The sequence below is a fragment of the Falco cherrug genome, chromosome 6, assembly GCF_023634085.1.
Source record: "Falco cherrug isolate bFalChe1 chromosome 6, bFalChe1.pri, whole genome shotgun sequence".
In the NCBI taxonomy this organism is placed as follows: Eukaryota; Metazoa; Chordata; class Aves; order Falconiformes; family Falconidae; genus Falco; species Falco cherrug.
Genome location: NC_073702.1, coordinates 72,969,214 through 72,984,441, shown reverse-complemented (window position 1 = coordinate 72,984,441; position 15,228 = coordinate 72,969,214). Strand labels below are relative to the sequence as shown.

The following is a 15,228-nucleotide window of genomic DNA, read 5'->3' as shown; positions in this document are numbered from 1 at the left end:
CTCTGCTCTCTCTCTGCTACCCAACCAGCCAACTAAAACCAGTAGCCAGGGGCAAGATGGCTGAGCTCTCCTTGGTGAGGAGCGGCTGCCTCCAGTTTGCTCCGCTCCTGCATCCTGCTGGCTGTCCTCCCATCCCTGTGTTGGGGACAGCCTGACTGTGGACATTTCGTGGTTTCATTTGCATTCCTCCTCCCCAGCCTGAGGAATCCTTTCCTGCTCCAACCACTTCTCTGAAACTTTCTGCTATGCCCACGACCCCCTCCTGGAGATGGGGAATGGGGACAAACCTGTCCCCCCATCCCTGTGTTGGGGACAGCCTGACTGTGGACATTTCATGGTTTCATTTGCATTCCTCCTCCCCAGCCTGAGGAATCCTTTCCTGCTCCAACCACTTCTCTGAAACTTTCTGCTATGCCCACGACCCCCTCCTGGAGATGGGGAATGGGGACAACCCTGTCCCCCTCCATGTCCTACCAGCTGAGGAAAAACCCCCAGCTCAGCTGTGCTGAGGAACAACCCCCAGCTCAGCTGTATTTTGGTCACCTTTGCGTGACTGTTGCAATGCGCTGTCCCGAGGACTTGCCCCAGGAGAAGGCACAGCATCACCCATTGTCCCCTGGATGTGCATCTCTCCTGGTGGACACCAACCCTGCAGCACCCAAGCACAGAGATGATGCTGGCCAGCACATCCCCAGCATCCACACATCTTCCCTCAGCTAGGAAGCTGCAGGACTCCAGGTAGGAAGGGTGAGGACCACATTTCCCAGCCCAAAGCCACCATGTCCATGATGGAAAGGCACCAATACCACCTTCACTGTCCTCCCACCTCCATGTCCCCACAAGCAAAGGGCAGGAGTTGGGTGCAGAAGTCCTGGAGGGGTGGTAGAAAAGACCTGGATCCTGGCTCACAGGTCAGGCAGGAGAGCAAGAGGTGCTGCTGGCCCCAGAGCTGGGTAACCCCCTGAGATATCTAGGTATGGCAGTCACCCAAGCAGGCAGTGACACTGCGACATGGCCATGGGGAAATATCGAGGGTTTGGGGCTGTGGAGGTCACTGTCCCCCTCACCACCGAAGACCTGCATCTGTGCAGGCCAGAGGGCATGAAGGGAAGGTGGGGCCTCAGCTCCTGCCAGTCCCCAGCCTCGTCCCAGCAGTGTGGGCTGAGCCCCAGTCCTGCAAGGCACCATCATGTCCCACATCCACTTGTCCTTTGGCCTCCTCCCATTGTCCCCTGCACCTGGGGATGTCTTCTCCAGGATGAGATGAACCAGGTCTGGAAAGTCCTCTCTGCTGCCCATGAAGGGGATCAGCAGCCACTCACCAGGGCCAATCCTTGCTGCCAGAACTGGCAGTGGGGCTGATGAGCCCTCACCTTTTCCAAACTCCCCTGTGCTGCCAGAGATAGCCAGATTTTCTCTCCATCCTCCATTTTTTGGTGCTTCTTAGCCACAGGCTCTGAGGGCTACCATGCCATGGGAAAGGGTGGCTGCAAAGGAGCTAGCTACGATGCTTGGTGCACAAAACAGCCCTCCCCTGGCCCATCCTCCCCTGCCCCACATACCCGGATCTCTGTTGTCACAGGACATTTCACCAGCTTGAAGTTCTTGCCCATGTTGAAGCTATTGCTGTAGAAGCAGACCTTGAGGATGCGCATCTCCTCCTTGTCCATCTCCAATGTCCCCATGCTTAGGGTGGCCTCCAGTGTCCCAGCCAGGCTGCGGGACGAGCTGCTCCGTGGGCGACCCAGTGGCTCAGGGATGGCTGACATCCTCACCACACCTGGGGTGCTAGGAGCTGAGCATCCCTTCCCTGCAGGAGACACACTGCATTGGCATGGTGGGGACCCTGGGGATTGGGGGATCATCCTGCAGGGCAGGGAGAGGGCTGGAGGGATGGGAATGGGAAAGGCAGTGGGGACACCCTGGGGCAGGTGGGGAAGGGATGGAGATATGGAGGTGGGTGGAGATGAAGACAAAGAGAGAAAATAAAGAGAGTGTGACAAAGGGTGCCCTCTCCCATCATACACCCCTGGCCATGTATCACCACTGGGTACCACCAGGGCCCTGAGTCCAGCTCCTCCAAGTGACCCTTGTGTCCTTGTCACCTCCAGAGCAATATGTCTGCCTCCTCGGTACCTCCAAAGCAATACCTCTGTGTCCTGGTGACCTCCAGAGAAATACCTCATGTCCCCAGCACCTCCAGAGCAATACCTCTGCGTCCTTGTCACCTCCAGAGCAATACCTCTGTGTCCCCAGCACTCATCATTTTCTTTCCCCCACGAAACCCAGGTGAAGGTTTCAGGCTGCAGCTCCCCAGCACGGATACCTGCAGCTGCAGCTGTGGTTCAACAACGTGATCTCCCAAGTGAGCTGAATTTAGCAGACAGCTTTGCAAAAAAAACCAAGTAAGAAGCAAAATGGGGCAAGCAAGACAGGTTCCTTTTCCCCTGGAAATGCAATACTGATTTATATTGATTTGCTCTTTTATTTTTAGAGGGGATAAAACCCAGAAGCCTGCTCAATGTCATTTGAGCCAGAAGGGAAGTGGCTTGAGTTCTCCCTTCGCTGAGAAAAACATTTAATGGGATATGTGGGTCTTGGGTGATCTGAATGGATCTGAAATTTTCCTCTTTGCATGGCTTTTGGTTTGCAAGCTGGGCAGGGCTGGCACAGAAGAGGGTTTGTTCTGGGTTGCTTTCTCCGCCTCTCTGGACATGCACCTGGGCTGAGGCTGGGCAAACTCAGCTCACCTAAGTCCCCAGGAACAAAAGTGTTTGCTTAGCTTGACCACCAGCTTCCCAGGAAAGCATGGAGCTTTGCAAGGAGCCTAAGCAAGCAAAAAACACAGCCAACACAGCCAGATGCATGGGACAAATTCAGGTTTGAAAAAAGCTGCTCCAAACTGCATCTTTCTGGGGCATGAAATAAGAAAAAACATGGAAGTTCATCCATTAGGCTGCTTCTGAGCTGCAGCCCCATCTGAACTCGGGCCTCAAGTTACTGTTTAAACAGCCGAGAAGCTATGTGCAAACTGGAGTGTTGCAGGATTCATGTGTGTCATTCTGGCTCTGCAACACGGGAAGGTCCCGGCATGGCCCTGGCGGGGCTCCTGGCAGGGCTGGAGAGGCAGAGTGAGAGGCTGTGGTACCTGGAGGGTGTCCCCAGTGCTGCCACGTGAAGGCAAGTGAAGGAGCAGACCTGGAAGATACTGGAAGGAAGGGGTGGGGGGTGTGGGACCGGCTGCGGGACATCACATACATCCCCATGCATGGAGCTGAGGGTCCCACTCTCTCCACAATACCCACAGGGTAACGCAGGCAAGACAACCACTGAAACGGTAGCAGCGTGGACCAGAGCATCCCTTGTCCCACCTGGAGCACTGCTGCTGGCTGCTGCCTCAGCACTGGAGCAGACGGGGAGTGCTCACGCAGAACCTGGCAGCACCAGCCTGGGGTGGAGGCGGCGAGGATGGGCTGTGTCCCCCTCGCAGGGCTCGAGGCAGGCTCTGCCCTACGCGACAAGCCTGAACTGCAGGGCCAGCCTGCAGCCATCCCCCTGTCCCCAGCATCTGCAAAACCAAGTGCCTATGGGGGAGCAGAACATGCAGCCAGGAGCTGCCGGCAGGAACCCTTCCCAGTGCTGGCTGCCGAGGTTTTCTCTCCCCAGGCCCCCATTTCCCCTTCCCCGCTGCGATTTGCACCATCATTTGCACAGTGCTCAGAGGCAGCTCCACTGTAATTACAAACCTGCGCAAGCTTGCCCGCTGGTGGGACGCTGTGTGCAGCCTCCTGTGAGCTTCGTCTTTTTAAAGCAACTCTCCTGAGTCACTGGACTAAAAATAAGAGTGGTGTAGCCTGGCACTTTCAGGTCCATACAAAGGGTTTTGTTGCCAGCGGTGCAATGCATGGACAGCTCAGATTTTGTTTTCCAGGTTTCTCCAAGAGAACAGGGAAAGAGGTTCTGCATCTCTGCGGCTGTGATGGAGCATTGCTACAACAGCGATGGGATGCTGGGATGTTAACCTTGGACCTGAGCAAGGCAGCGGTGCTGAACTGGGCACCCTCACCTCCGGCACAGGCCAGCAGCAAGTCCAGCCACACCAATGGGCACATGCACATGAGCTCACATGCATTTTTCACATCAGGTTTTGAGGTTTTTTTCTTTCTTTCACAAAAGTGCTCAGGCTGCACAGACAGGCTCTCACAGCAGCCCACATCCTTTGCAGAACACCCTTATGGACAGCTCTCTGCAGGTGATGGACCTTAGCCAGGTCCCCTTCTCATGCGGGCTGCAAGGGTTGGCCAAAGCGGGGACAACCAGGGCAGCCCCCTCACCCTCTCGTCCTGTCTCTGGCCATGCCAGAGAAGCCAAGGCCATCCCTGCAGGTGATACCATAGATGCTACATGCCTGAGCAACGCCAGCCTGCAGACCATATCTGTGTCATGTCTGTCCAGCACCATGCTGTGCTGGATTAGTGTTTCCTGCTCAACCACGCTCAGCCAGCATCAGGGTCAAGCAAAATCAGCAGCTCTCCTTGTCCCACCTCTGCAGCAGGTGCAAAAGCTTTGCTTCAGGCTTTGCTACAGCTCTCACTGCTCTGCAGAAGAGGCTGGTGCTCAAAGAAATATCTAAGATAAAGATCTCTTTCACTAAATAGCTAAAACCGGAACCCTGTGTCCCCTGGGTTTGGGAGGGACCCTCCCAGCGTGGAGATGATGGCCCAAGCCAGGCCTCAGGGAGAGGAAGCTCAGCTCTCAGTGGAGAAGGGCAATGGCTGACTTGGGAAGTATTGCTGGCATTTCTCAGGGCCCCCAAAATTACTTCGCTTTGGCTCTTTTTTCCCCCCACTTTTCATTTTCTGCTTTCTTCCTCCAGCCCCATTCCCATGACACATGCCCTCATACTCTCACTGAGCCCACGGGCCGGGACCAGGGCTGGCTGTCCCTTCTGTGTCCCTACCCTGATAAGCAATGCTGCTGGGGAGTGAGATGCAGAGATCACCCTGCAGAGCATCCTGCTGCCCTTGCACAGCACCTCTGACCATCATGGCCAGAGGCGGACAAGGCTGGAGGCAGCTAGCACGAACAAGGGCACATCCCGCGTTTCAACACCCCCCGAAACCCAGCACAGGCATGAGGGATGGCTCTGTCCCTCCAACTGAGCGCTCCGGGGTCTTGCAGCCCCTGCTTGGGTGATGCCCATATGAAATAAAGCCAGGAAGTGCAGTGAAGGCAGTGCCTGCACCCTGCCTGCACCGCGGCCATGCAGCATCCATAGGCACATCCCCACAGCATCAGGGGCACATCCCCAGGGCCATCTGGCTGGAGGGGATGTGTCCTATATGGACCTGGCTGCTTAGCTTCAGAGGTGGGGAAGGGGCCCTGGCCACAGCCTGAGCCCCTTGTACCTCCACCCCTGCCCACTCGCCTTCCCTCCAGCATGAGGACATGTCCCATGGGAGCCCAGCTCTGTCCCCAGCAGGGATGTGTGACACAGCTCCAGTCGGGCATCATGGGGATAGAGGAACCCACAAAACAAAATCAAGAGCTTTGCACCACTGCCACCAACATCCCCTCACCGGAGCCTCCATGTCCCTCCCCAGCAGCCCTTCATCACCTCCTGCTGTGAGTGACACCCCAAAAGGTCCCGCGGTGCCTCGGAGCCACCTCCCACCCTGGCACAGTCCCAGACCAGGAAGTTTTTCCAGTCAGTCCCACAGTCCTAGAAAAGTTTGGTGCCCCTGTTGCCGTTTGCTCCAGCCCTAGCCCAAACCCTAGACACACCTGGGATGACAGCCACAGAGACAGAGCAAAACCCCACCAAGCCCCTTCCCCAACCCAGTGTGATGAGTTTGCAAGTGCTCAGCCCTCCACCCACCTCCTTCAGGTGAGGGTCTCGGTCCCACCCTTGCACCCCAAGCACCCAGGGTATGGGGAGCAGGAAGCAAGCAGCACTTACGGAGAGGCAGCCATCCCCTCCGTCCCCACGCCGAGCCTGTGCTGACGGAGCTGGTGCTTCCTGCTGCGGCTAACAAGTGTGCGCAGAGGCGTTTGCAAAGCACCCAGGCAGGCAGGGCCCACGCGCAGGCACACTCACGCACGTGCTCAAGCGGCTGCTCGAGCCTGTCATACAGATGGGGAAACTGAGGCACGGCCCAGCCAGCCTGGGAGACCAGCTGGGGTGAGCTTAGCGTGGGGCGGCAGATGCAGGCAGAGAAGGCAGCTCACATCCCCCTCCTCTGCAAAGCCCAAAGCCCAGGTCCCACTGAGCAATACCACAATCCCAAAACACTTGTGCTGGGGGTGGGGGAATCTGACCTGAGGACCCTGCAGGAAGCAGGGGATGGGGACAACGGTAACACGTGACTTATCCCGGCTGCCCAGGAGGGTCTCCAGCTGCCAGACTGGCTGGTGGGCAACATCATCTCTCACACTGGGACCCAGCACAACCCACCCCGAACCATCCTGCCCCTTCTCTTGGCGGCTGCCAAGTTGGATCCTGGCTCCATCCAAGGAAAAGCCCCAGGAGCAACCCCACACCCATGGTCCCTTCTCAGCACGGGGACCCCAGCCCAGCCTGAGTCACCCTGGGGAGCAGGGTTCCCAGCAGGCAGGGCTGCTCTGCTCCAGGCCCTTCCCCTACCTATCTATGCAGGTATTTAAATGACTCATTACTTTATTGCTGGGTTTCCCCGGGGGAACAGACAAGCTCTCACCCTATTCGGCACCTAAAGCATCACCCTCCAGCCCTGCTTCGGCACTGAAACCAGTGAGTTTCCACCATATAACTGGGAGCGGGGCTGGGTGCTCTCCAAGAGATCACCCGCAGTGGCCTGACCACCCCCCACACTCCCAACCTTATCTCTCATTACTTGTATCTACCCCCAGTCTGCCTTGCCCAGCTCCCATCCATCACTCCAGCCCTGTCCCCAGCGGGCAGGGGGAGCAGGATCCCGGCTAGGTACGGATGGCTGGCAAGACAAAACCACAGCATGTGGCCTCAGGATGCTGTTGGGACCTCTGTGGTGGCTGGGAGCTGAGCTCCAGCCAGATACAAGCCCCTGCCATGGGGTGTAATGTTGGTTGTCCTGCCATGCCCGTGCCGCAGCCTGCTTGACCGCAGCCCCACTGCCTTGCACATCTCATCCCCATCCTTCATCCCCTCCACTCCTGATCCTGCCCACCCAGGGCATCTCTCCCCTTTCCTACCAGCGAGGGTTCATCCTTGCAGGATTTCGCACCAGCTGGACCCTGGCACATCCCTGGCACACGCACGACTCTGCCAGCTTGGCAGCAGGACGCAATGGACCTTGGAGGTGGGATGGTAGCGGGTTACTGTGGTCCAGTGGTGGGAGCTGGCTCGGGGGCACAGTCCTGCTGCCCCTTTTGTGCCCCCCTCCCCCTTTCCCTGGGGCAGGCTGGGGATCAAGGGCTCCTCACGTGATGTCCCCGCAGAGGAAGCCTGTGTTTCGCAAAGCAAAGGAAATGACACAGGCTTCAGCCATCGAGGACAAGCTGCCTGAGAGGAGGGTTGGAGCAGGTGCATCTCCCCCTGCACCCCATCACTCCCCGTATCCCATGTCCCAGCCCAATGCTGCAACTGTGACCTGCACCAGAACAGCCGGTGGGACGACCAGTACCGGCGACGTGCTCCTGGGGAATTAGAAATAACACCCGGAGAGCTGCCGTCAAAGCCCACGCGCAGCAGCTCAGCTGGAGGGAGTGACTCAGGCACGGAGAAAAGATCTCTGTGTTCCCAGTGCAGAGCAGCACTGTTTATCTGGAGCTGGGGATGGGACGAGGCAAGACCATCTGGGGAGGAACGGCTCACCAAGAGGTGGGGACGGTGGCTCTGCCGGCGGCTGCTCAACGAGAGAGAGCAGGCTGCTGGCACGCTAGTCCCTGAGGTGCCAGGATGCATCAGGATGCTGGTGCAAGGTTCCCCATGAGGATGCACTGGGGAGGGGGGCTCAGGGACCCTCAGCCCCATTTTTTTTTGCTGTGGCCAATGCGGTGCCTGGTCCTGAAGACAAAATATCCCCCCTGAGCCCCTGCTAACTGCTCCAAGCCACCTCCTCCCCAGGCAGGGGAGACCTTCAGCCATCCCCCAAGCATTTCGTGAGCTCTGTTGCTACACAGAGGTCACAGCATCCTCCTCCAGAGCAGATCGCCTGGATCACAGATGCAAGGTTTGCTACAACCATCCCTTCTGGTCTCCACCCTGATGGAGGTCTTCCTGCCAAAACTGCCTGAGCATTGCCCCTTGGCTGTGACAGAGACATTGCCTTCTCCGCACTGCTCCAACTAGAAGCAACTCCACAGCTGCAGGGGGAAAAGCCACTCCCCGAGCAGCTCCAGGCTTTTCAGGAGGAGGGGTTCACCCTAAGTCCCTCATTTTTTATGCCAGGAGAGAAACAACTCCCACCTGAGCCAGCAAAGCTGCATATTTATACTTCCCTACCTGCTGCCTGCAGCTGCCAGACACAAAAACGATCATGGACCATCTCTGAGATCTGATTTCCAGCCCGTCCTACTAAGGGATGGAGGTCCCCTACCTATGATCCTGTATCACAGTGGTCATCCTGGGGCTCCCATTCATTCTTACAATTAATTAATGGAATTATCACTTGGTACATGGCTTTTTTTTCTTGTACATCCACAACTAAAAATGGGACCAACACTGCTCCGGCCAAGAACAATGAGACTGTGGTGTAAGGAAAAGGGTCAAATGTACCAATAGCTGGGAAAAGCTCCCAAAATCAGGTGGGAGGTGTGGGGGGGGTAGGGTGCTCTGAAAACCCTTGAGGGCAGTTGTAAGGGGGATGCTGGAGATGCTTCTTGCTCTGGAATGATGCAGGTGGATGGGACTGAGACAGCATCCTCAGGCCATGGGGCTGGAGTGGGCTGGTAGGGCTCAACCCCACCAAACCAAACCACCCAAGCTCAAGCGATGCTGTCAGGGCTTAAAATAACCCATGAGCAGCACTCAAAGCCTCCCCTCAGGGAGGGGGAACAGCTTCCCAGGAACAGGGTGGGCGTATTTCCCAATAACCTTTCTGTGGGAGAAGGAAGAGGAGCGGGCAAGGGCTTGCAGCATAATTTTTGGCACAGTGGGAAGTGTGCTGGCGGTGGGTCCTGGTCGCTAAGCATCCTGGTCGCCAGGCAACACGTGAGGATCATGGGAGATGCTGCTACTGCTTTGTTTGGGGAAGGGAAAGGAAAATAGAGGGTCTGACGCAGAAACAGGGAGAATGCCCTGCTATGGCACGAGGCTGAGAGGGAGCTGGCACCAGTAGGATGTGGCTGGCATCACCGCACCGAGGTACCTGTCAGGGTCCCTCCTGCAGGCAAGGCATCCGTTTCTGGATGCTTACACTAATTCCACTTATATTCACCTTGGCCTTTATGAAGAAAACTCATCTTCTCCAAAACTCTGGGCTACATTGTGGCTTTTTTGACAGAAATTTCCCGGGGGGGTGCCAAGCCACAGCATCTCCAGCACAAACCCGAGCCCTTCTCCCAGCACCAACAAGGAATTCAAGCTCCAGCCACTTCTCCACAACCTGAACAAGCTCTTGGCTGTGGTCACACTGCGTGGTGATGACCTCCCCGGGCAAAGAACACCAAACATCAGCTCAGAAGTGACCCCCAAATCTGGTTTCAAAAGTAATTTTCCTTTCCAAACTGCTGGGCTCCACCACCGAGACCTCTCAAATAAGCTTGGTAGGTTCATTAGTCGGTCCCACGCCACCCATTACATTATCTAGTCCTGTCCTCACTGGCTGCAGCACAGCTTTACAGCCGCCCCTCTGGTCAGGCTCTCTTAAAGATGAGCAGTCCCAGCACACTCGGCTGGGTTTGCAAAATGTGGGACGTTTGCGTTTCCCTGGGGAACTCGGCTGAGTTTCAGGAAAATTAATTGCTGTCATTTGATTAAGCATTTTATTTTGGCGCTCGTCAATCATTTCTAGCGTGCGCTATCGTACTGCTGCACAGGCTTACACAAGACCAGCTCATCGCTAAACTGGAAGTTTTTTACCCTTTGCAAAGTTTTCATCCTTTTTCTCAGAGAGATAAACATTTGAAATATAAGTTTAAAAAATTAAATAAGGCAAATGACCCTCTGAGGTGCCTTCAAATCTCTGCCTGCCTGGCCTGAGCTGCAGATGCACCAGCTCAGGCCAAAACATGATGTTTATTCCCCTTGAACTTCCTCAAATTGGGTGATTTCTTAACTTTTTTCAGTGTGAGGTCCCTAGCTTTTGACCTTGAGGTTTTCTTTTGATTTGGGCCCAGGAGTGCAGGTCCCAGCAGAGGGAAAGGCAGCTGCATTTCACATTACCTGGCTCTGCGCAGGGTCAGGGCAGCAATGCTCACGCCTATAGAGCAGAGCCGGTTGAGCATCCCATGCTATCTCTGCAAGAGGAAGGGTTTGGGGATGCGGGGTGGAATTTCCCATCTGAAATCCCTCTGTGCTTCAGCCTTTGGAGATATAAACCAGGCAGCAAAATGCCCCGATTTCTGCCAGGTGGAAATTCCCCATTTGCTGGAAGCAGCCCCAGCTGGGCCCCATAGGGACACACCAGATCCTGGCAACACAGGCAGGTATTTTCCCTCTGGCTGTAGTGGCAGAGGGAGGTGAAGGCAATCTCCCTCCTCCTCCTCCTCTGCAGTGTGCCCTGCTGTGGGTCACAGCAGCGAGCGGAGCCCAGAGAAGCACCCCCCAGCCCTGCAGCCTGGCTCCCCCCAGCCTGCCACCCAGCCTTCCCCTGCTTTAACCCAGCAGCCGCAACACCCGGCTGCAACGGGGGAAGGAACAGCCTCCAGCTGCAGGGCAGGCAGAGCCCACTGAACAGCCCTGCGAAGGGAAGAGGTGCTTTCCTTCAGGTAGGGCTGCAGGGGGTATAGCTGGGCAGGGGGAGCGGGTTGTGCAGCATGGCGGGTCGTGCAGCGGTGGCTGGTTGTGCGGAACGGTGCAGTGTGCAGCATGGCAGGGCATGCAGTGCAGTTAGGTGTGCAACGTAGTTAGGCATGCAGCGTGGCAAGGTATGCAATGTGGTTAGGCATGCAGCGTGGCAAGGTATGCAACATGTCTGGGTGTGCAGCATGGCACAGTGTGCAGCACAGCCGGGTGTGCAGCACAGCCGGGTGTGCAGCACAGCCGGGTGTGCAGCATGGCAGGGTGTGCAGCTGTGGCACAGTGTGCTGCATGGCTGGGAATTCAGCAGGGCACACTGTGCAGCATGGCACACTGTGCTGCATGGCAGGGTGTGCAGCATGGCAGGGTGTGCAGCTGTGGCACAGTGTGCTGCATGGCTGGGAATGCAGCATAGCTGGATGTGCAGTGTAGCAGGTTGTGCAAGACAGCATGGTGTGCAGCATGGCAAGTGTGCAGCATGGCTGGGTGTGCAGCAGCTTGCACAAGGCTCAGAGGCAGAGCACACCAGGCAAACCTTGCTGGAGCCAGCTTAGGACATAAGGCTGAGATCAGGTTGCCTGTGGCAAGCTCTTGCCCATGGCAGCACTCTTTCTGAAATGGAAGTTTATCAAATCTGCATGAGTAATTGCATCGGATGGAGGCTGGAAGAGCAGAGCTGGGAGCCAAGTGGGGCAGGTAGCAGGACTCCCTGCCAGGCAGGGGTGAGGGCAGGGAGCAGGCAGAGCTCTCCTGCATCAATTAACAGGGCCAAGATGCTGAAAACCTCCATGGAAATCACCTCCCCGGGACAGGGCACCACTGTGCAACTTTCCAGTCTAAGGAGCGAAGTGAACACTTTCAGGCCACCGTTTTCAGGTTCTGCCTGGGATAAAATAACCGCACCTTAAAAACATCTGGCTTTTTTTTTTCCCCCCCAAGGAGAGCCCTGTTTGTGCCTTCAAGGGGCTTTTTGCTCAGACAAACTGTAGCCTCAGGGAGAGATGGAGCAGCCACTGCTGCGCTGCCTGCCTCCGACTCTGCAGCACTTCCTTCTCTCTGTGGCGCCTTCCTGCACAGCCGGGCCATCCCAGTTCAGCCCAGTGTACCAGCTAGCCTGCCTTGCTGGTGGCTGTAGCTGAGGAGAAGCCTCCCCCCACTCCGGGATGTGGCTGCTGGGTTTTTCCCTGCGGAAACCAGAGTTCTGCTAAAAATATTTTTTTAGCTGTTTTTTAACACGAAACATAGCAAACAGCCCCAAAACGAAAAGACCAAGAGTCCTCTGAGGTTTCCCCAGGGGCTGATGGGAGCCGCATCTCCAACATGTCCTGTTCCTGTTCCCTCTTTGAAGATGCTTCCCCAAACAGCTGTGTGGCCTTGCTGCAATGCCACTGCAGCCACCAGCACTGTCCCTCCCTGCCCCACAGGAGCTCTGTCTGGCCAGCCAGCCCCATCCCAGGGGGAAACACAGCCAAGCCAGAAGGATTGCCACTCCTCCAGAGGATTTTCCAAGAGAAAAGTCTGGTTTTACTCCCCGTGGTTCCTTAAGGAAAGGTCTCCCCGTGATTTTTGTGCTGGGCACCTCAGGCTTTACCCCTCCTGCAGGCCAGGATGCCTTGGTGGAGGAGATACGGGTATCACATGGGGTCTGCCACCATTACAAATTGAAATACATGCACAAGGCTTTGCGTGAAAGGTTCCCAGCTCTGTCTACCCCTCATGAGTAATAACTCTGCCAGGGAAAAAGCAAAATGATTCAGATGCTGCTTTCCCAGCCCCCAGCGCCTGGAAAAGCCTTTATGCTGAATATTAATAAAAGCTGAGCACAAACACATGAAAATGCAGAGCTTGGGGACAGGGGCACTTGTACCCCTGCACGCCAGACCTATGTGTGCCCTTGCACACACGTGTGTGTGTGTCTTACTAGCATGTGCAAAGCATCACTGGCAAAGGTGAGGATGTGTTTCCCATGCACACACACCACTGTGCACTGTCTGTGCATCCCTACCCATCTTTTGCAGACACTGGGGAGCGTGCAGCTCCTGTCCCCTGTGGCCACTGCTACCGGTGGCACTGCCGCCCCACACTGCACTCCATGTCCCCCTGCTCTCTAATGCCCATGGCTCTCCAGACACGTGCAGCCTGCTCCCTCACAGCTCTTCTCACAGTGACTCTCACCTATGCCCTTGCAGGTAAGGCTGAGAGCTGTAAATCAGGCTGTGGACCTGAATCCAAAGGACAATCAGCATCCCAGGGCTGCCCTTCCCTGCCTAGCACTGGGAAGCTTGTGGGTGCCTGGTTTTGGCCCCTGCTATGAGACTCTGTCACCCACAGCACCACAGAGGCAAACTCACAGCATCCTCCCTGCCTTCAACAGGTGGGTGATGCCAGCGGAGCACTCGTAGGTGATTCTGCCTGTGAAAGCAACAGGTGGGGTTGGGGATGTTCCTAGGGTGTCCAAGCCCTGATACCACCCCTCTCCCACAGCTTCATCCAGCGTGAAGACAGCAAGGAGGGGTCTGTGATGGGTGCAGTGGGACACTGAAGCTGGCTGTCCCCTCCCTGACAGACCTCAGGGCCCTGACGGCCATGTTGTCCTGGAAAGAGCCCCGTGCTGGGCACAGTTCCAGGCCAAGATGGTGGTGGAGGACCCCTGCCGCATCACCTTGCCCACAAAGCCCCCAGGACACACCACGGCCAGGCCCAGCTACCAGCACTGACCTCTCCTCACCTCCCTGCCGTAATGCCAGTGCCTCGTCCAGCCTGGTCCCGCTGCTGGCACAAGGCACACGCTCAGCCTTCCCTGGCTGCTGCACATCACCACCTCTTTGGGACAGTCACAACCCCACGCAGCACCTCCAAGACCCCCAAGTCCTTTCCGATCCCTGGCCAAGTGGTCAAGCATCCCCTGGATGTCCCTGTCCTGGCAGGGACCCACCAGTGGGGCTGCCATTTCCAGCTGGGGGGTGCAGGGCAGATTTACCCGGCCAGGGCTGGGTCAGGAGGAGCAGCACGTCCTGGGGGAATCCTCTGTTGGGGCCACACATCCCCGGCTGCATCAGTCCCCACTGGGAAGTACATGGGGCAGTCGCATCAGCCCCCAAGACCGCAACACTCCTGTCTCTGGCTTTCCTCCCCCGTGTCCTCCTGGGTGCCGTGCCGTGCCATGCCATGCCGTGCCAGTGAGCGGAGGCAGGCATGTTCGCCAGCAGGAACCGCCCCACCGCTGGGCAAACATTGACGCTGACGAGAGATAGCAGAGCCTGGGCACTTCCCAGTTGCTGGCTGCGGGGCGGGGAGTACTGGGGGAATGCTGCACCCTGCCCTCACGCCCCCAAGCTCCCAAGCACCCCGGCCACATGTCCCCCTGTGCGGGAAGGGCTAAGGAAGCTAGCTGCCAGGCGCACTGGGGAATGACACCCCGCTGTGGGCAGGGGAGCCCCTCTCCTGCACCCACCTGAGCTCTCATTTCCTCGGCTCTCCTCCCTCGCCTTCCCTGGCACCCAAGCGTCGCCCTGAGAGTGAGCAGAGGCTCTCACCTTGGCGGAGGGCACGGGAGCCACCTTCGCCCCCCCGGGCCAGCCCCAGTCCTCACCCTGGCAGTGGCGGGGGCAGGTGGTTGCGTTGCTGACCGGGAGGTTTGGCCGGGTGGGTGCGTGTCCTGTGTCCCGTGAGGTTGTTGGTATGGGTGGTGAAACCACTCCTCTCCACCGCCCGCTTCCGGAAAGGGCTTGCTGAGGCTGGTGGGTGCCGCCGGCACCGGGAAGAGGAGACAGGAGGTGCGGAAGGGCCGGGACCCCTCACCTGCCCACCCAGCCTTCCCTGCCTGGGTCCCTCAGGCAGGTTGGGGCAGGTCTTGGGATCAGTCAGGAATTTAGGCAGGGAGCCCAAGGCAGCCAGCGTTCAGGCTGGTCCAGCTCATACCTGGGAGGAGCTGGCAAGTCTGCCCACGGTTGAGCCCCTGCTGCAGGGTCCCCCCCTGAAATCGCGGGTCCAGGGGACACCCCAGCACCGCGGAAGAACCCGAGGCAGGAAGAAGGATGGTGCAAGAGCTGCCGGGGCCGACGTTCACAGTCACGGGGCGGCCGTCTGGCACTGCCACACCCCCGTGGGGCCACAGCAACACCTCCCTACTTCTGGGGTGCAGAAGGCCCCCCTTTAATGCTTGCTTTAACACTCCTATGAGGAGCCCACCCACAGCTGGGCATTGAGGCCAGCCACTCAGGCCCCTAGAAGACCTGACCCTGGCCCCAGAGCTCTGCAGAAATGGTTTGGGCAGCACTGGGGATGCCAAGGGGCCAAGGAAGAGCTGG

At 57.4% G+C, this 15,228-nt stretch overlaps 1 protein-coding gene across 8 annotated transcripts in view; it reads right to left on the bottom strand.

Moving 5' to 3' along the window:
• The window catches only part of PTK2B (protein tyrosine kinase 2 beta), a 29,473-nt gene extending 14,492 nt beyond the window's left edge, over window positions 1–14,981 (bottom strand). For 2 of the 8 annotated variants that reach the window (XM_055713714.1, XM_055713717.1), the window contains exons 1-2: window positions 14,840–14,952; window positions 1,563–1,810 (exon numbers count right to left, since the gene is read on the bottom strand). In XM_055713714.1, coding sequence (XP_055569689.1) covers window positions 1,563–1,769 — 207 coding nt within the window. In that variant the 5' untranslated portion in view covers window positions 1,770–1,810; window positions 14,840–14,952. Of the gene's footprint in view, window positions 1–1,562; window positions 1,811–5,959; window positions 6,102–14,372 lie in introns of those variants that run through there. The other 6 variants (XM_055713719.1, XM_027811550.2, XM_055713718.1 and 3 more) reach the window with 6 other exon arrangements.
• Between the last annotated feature and the right edge of the window lie 247 nt (window positions 14,982–15,228).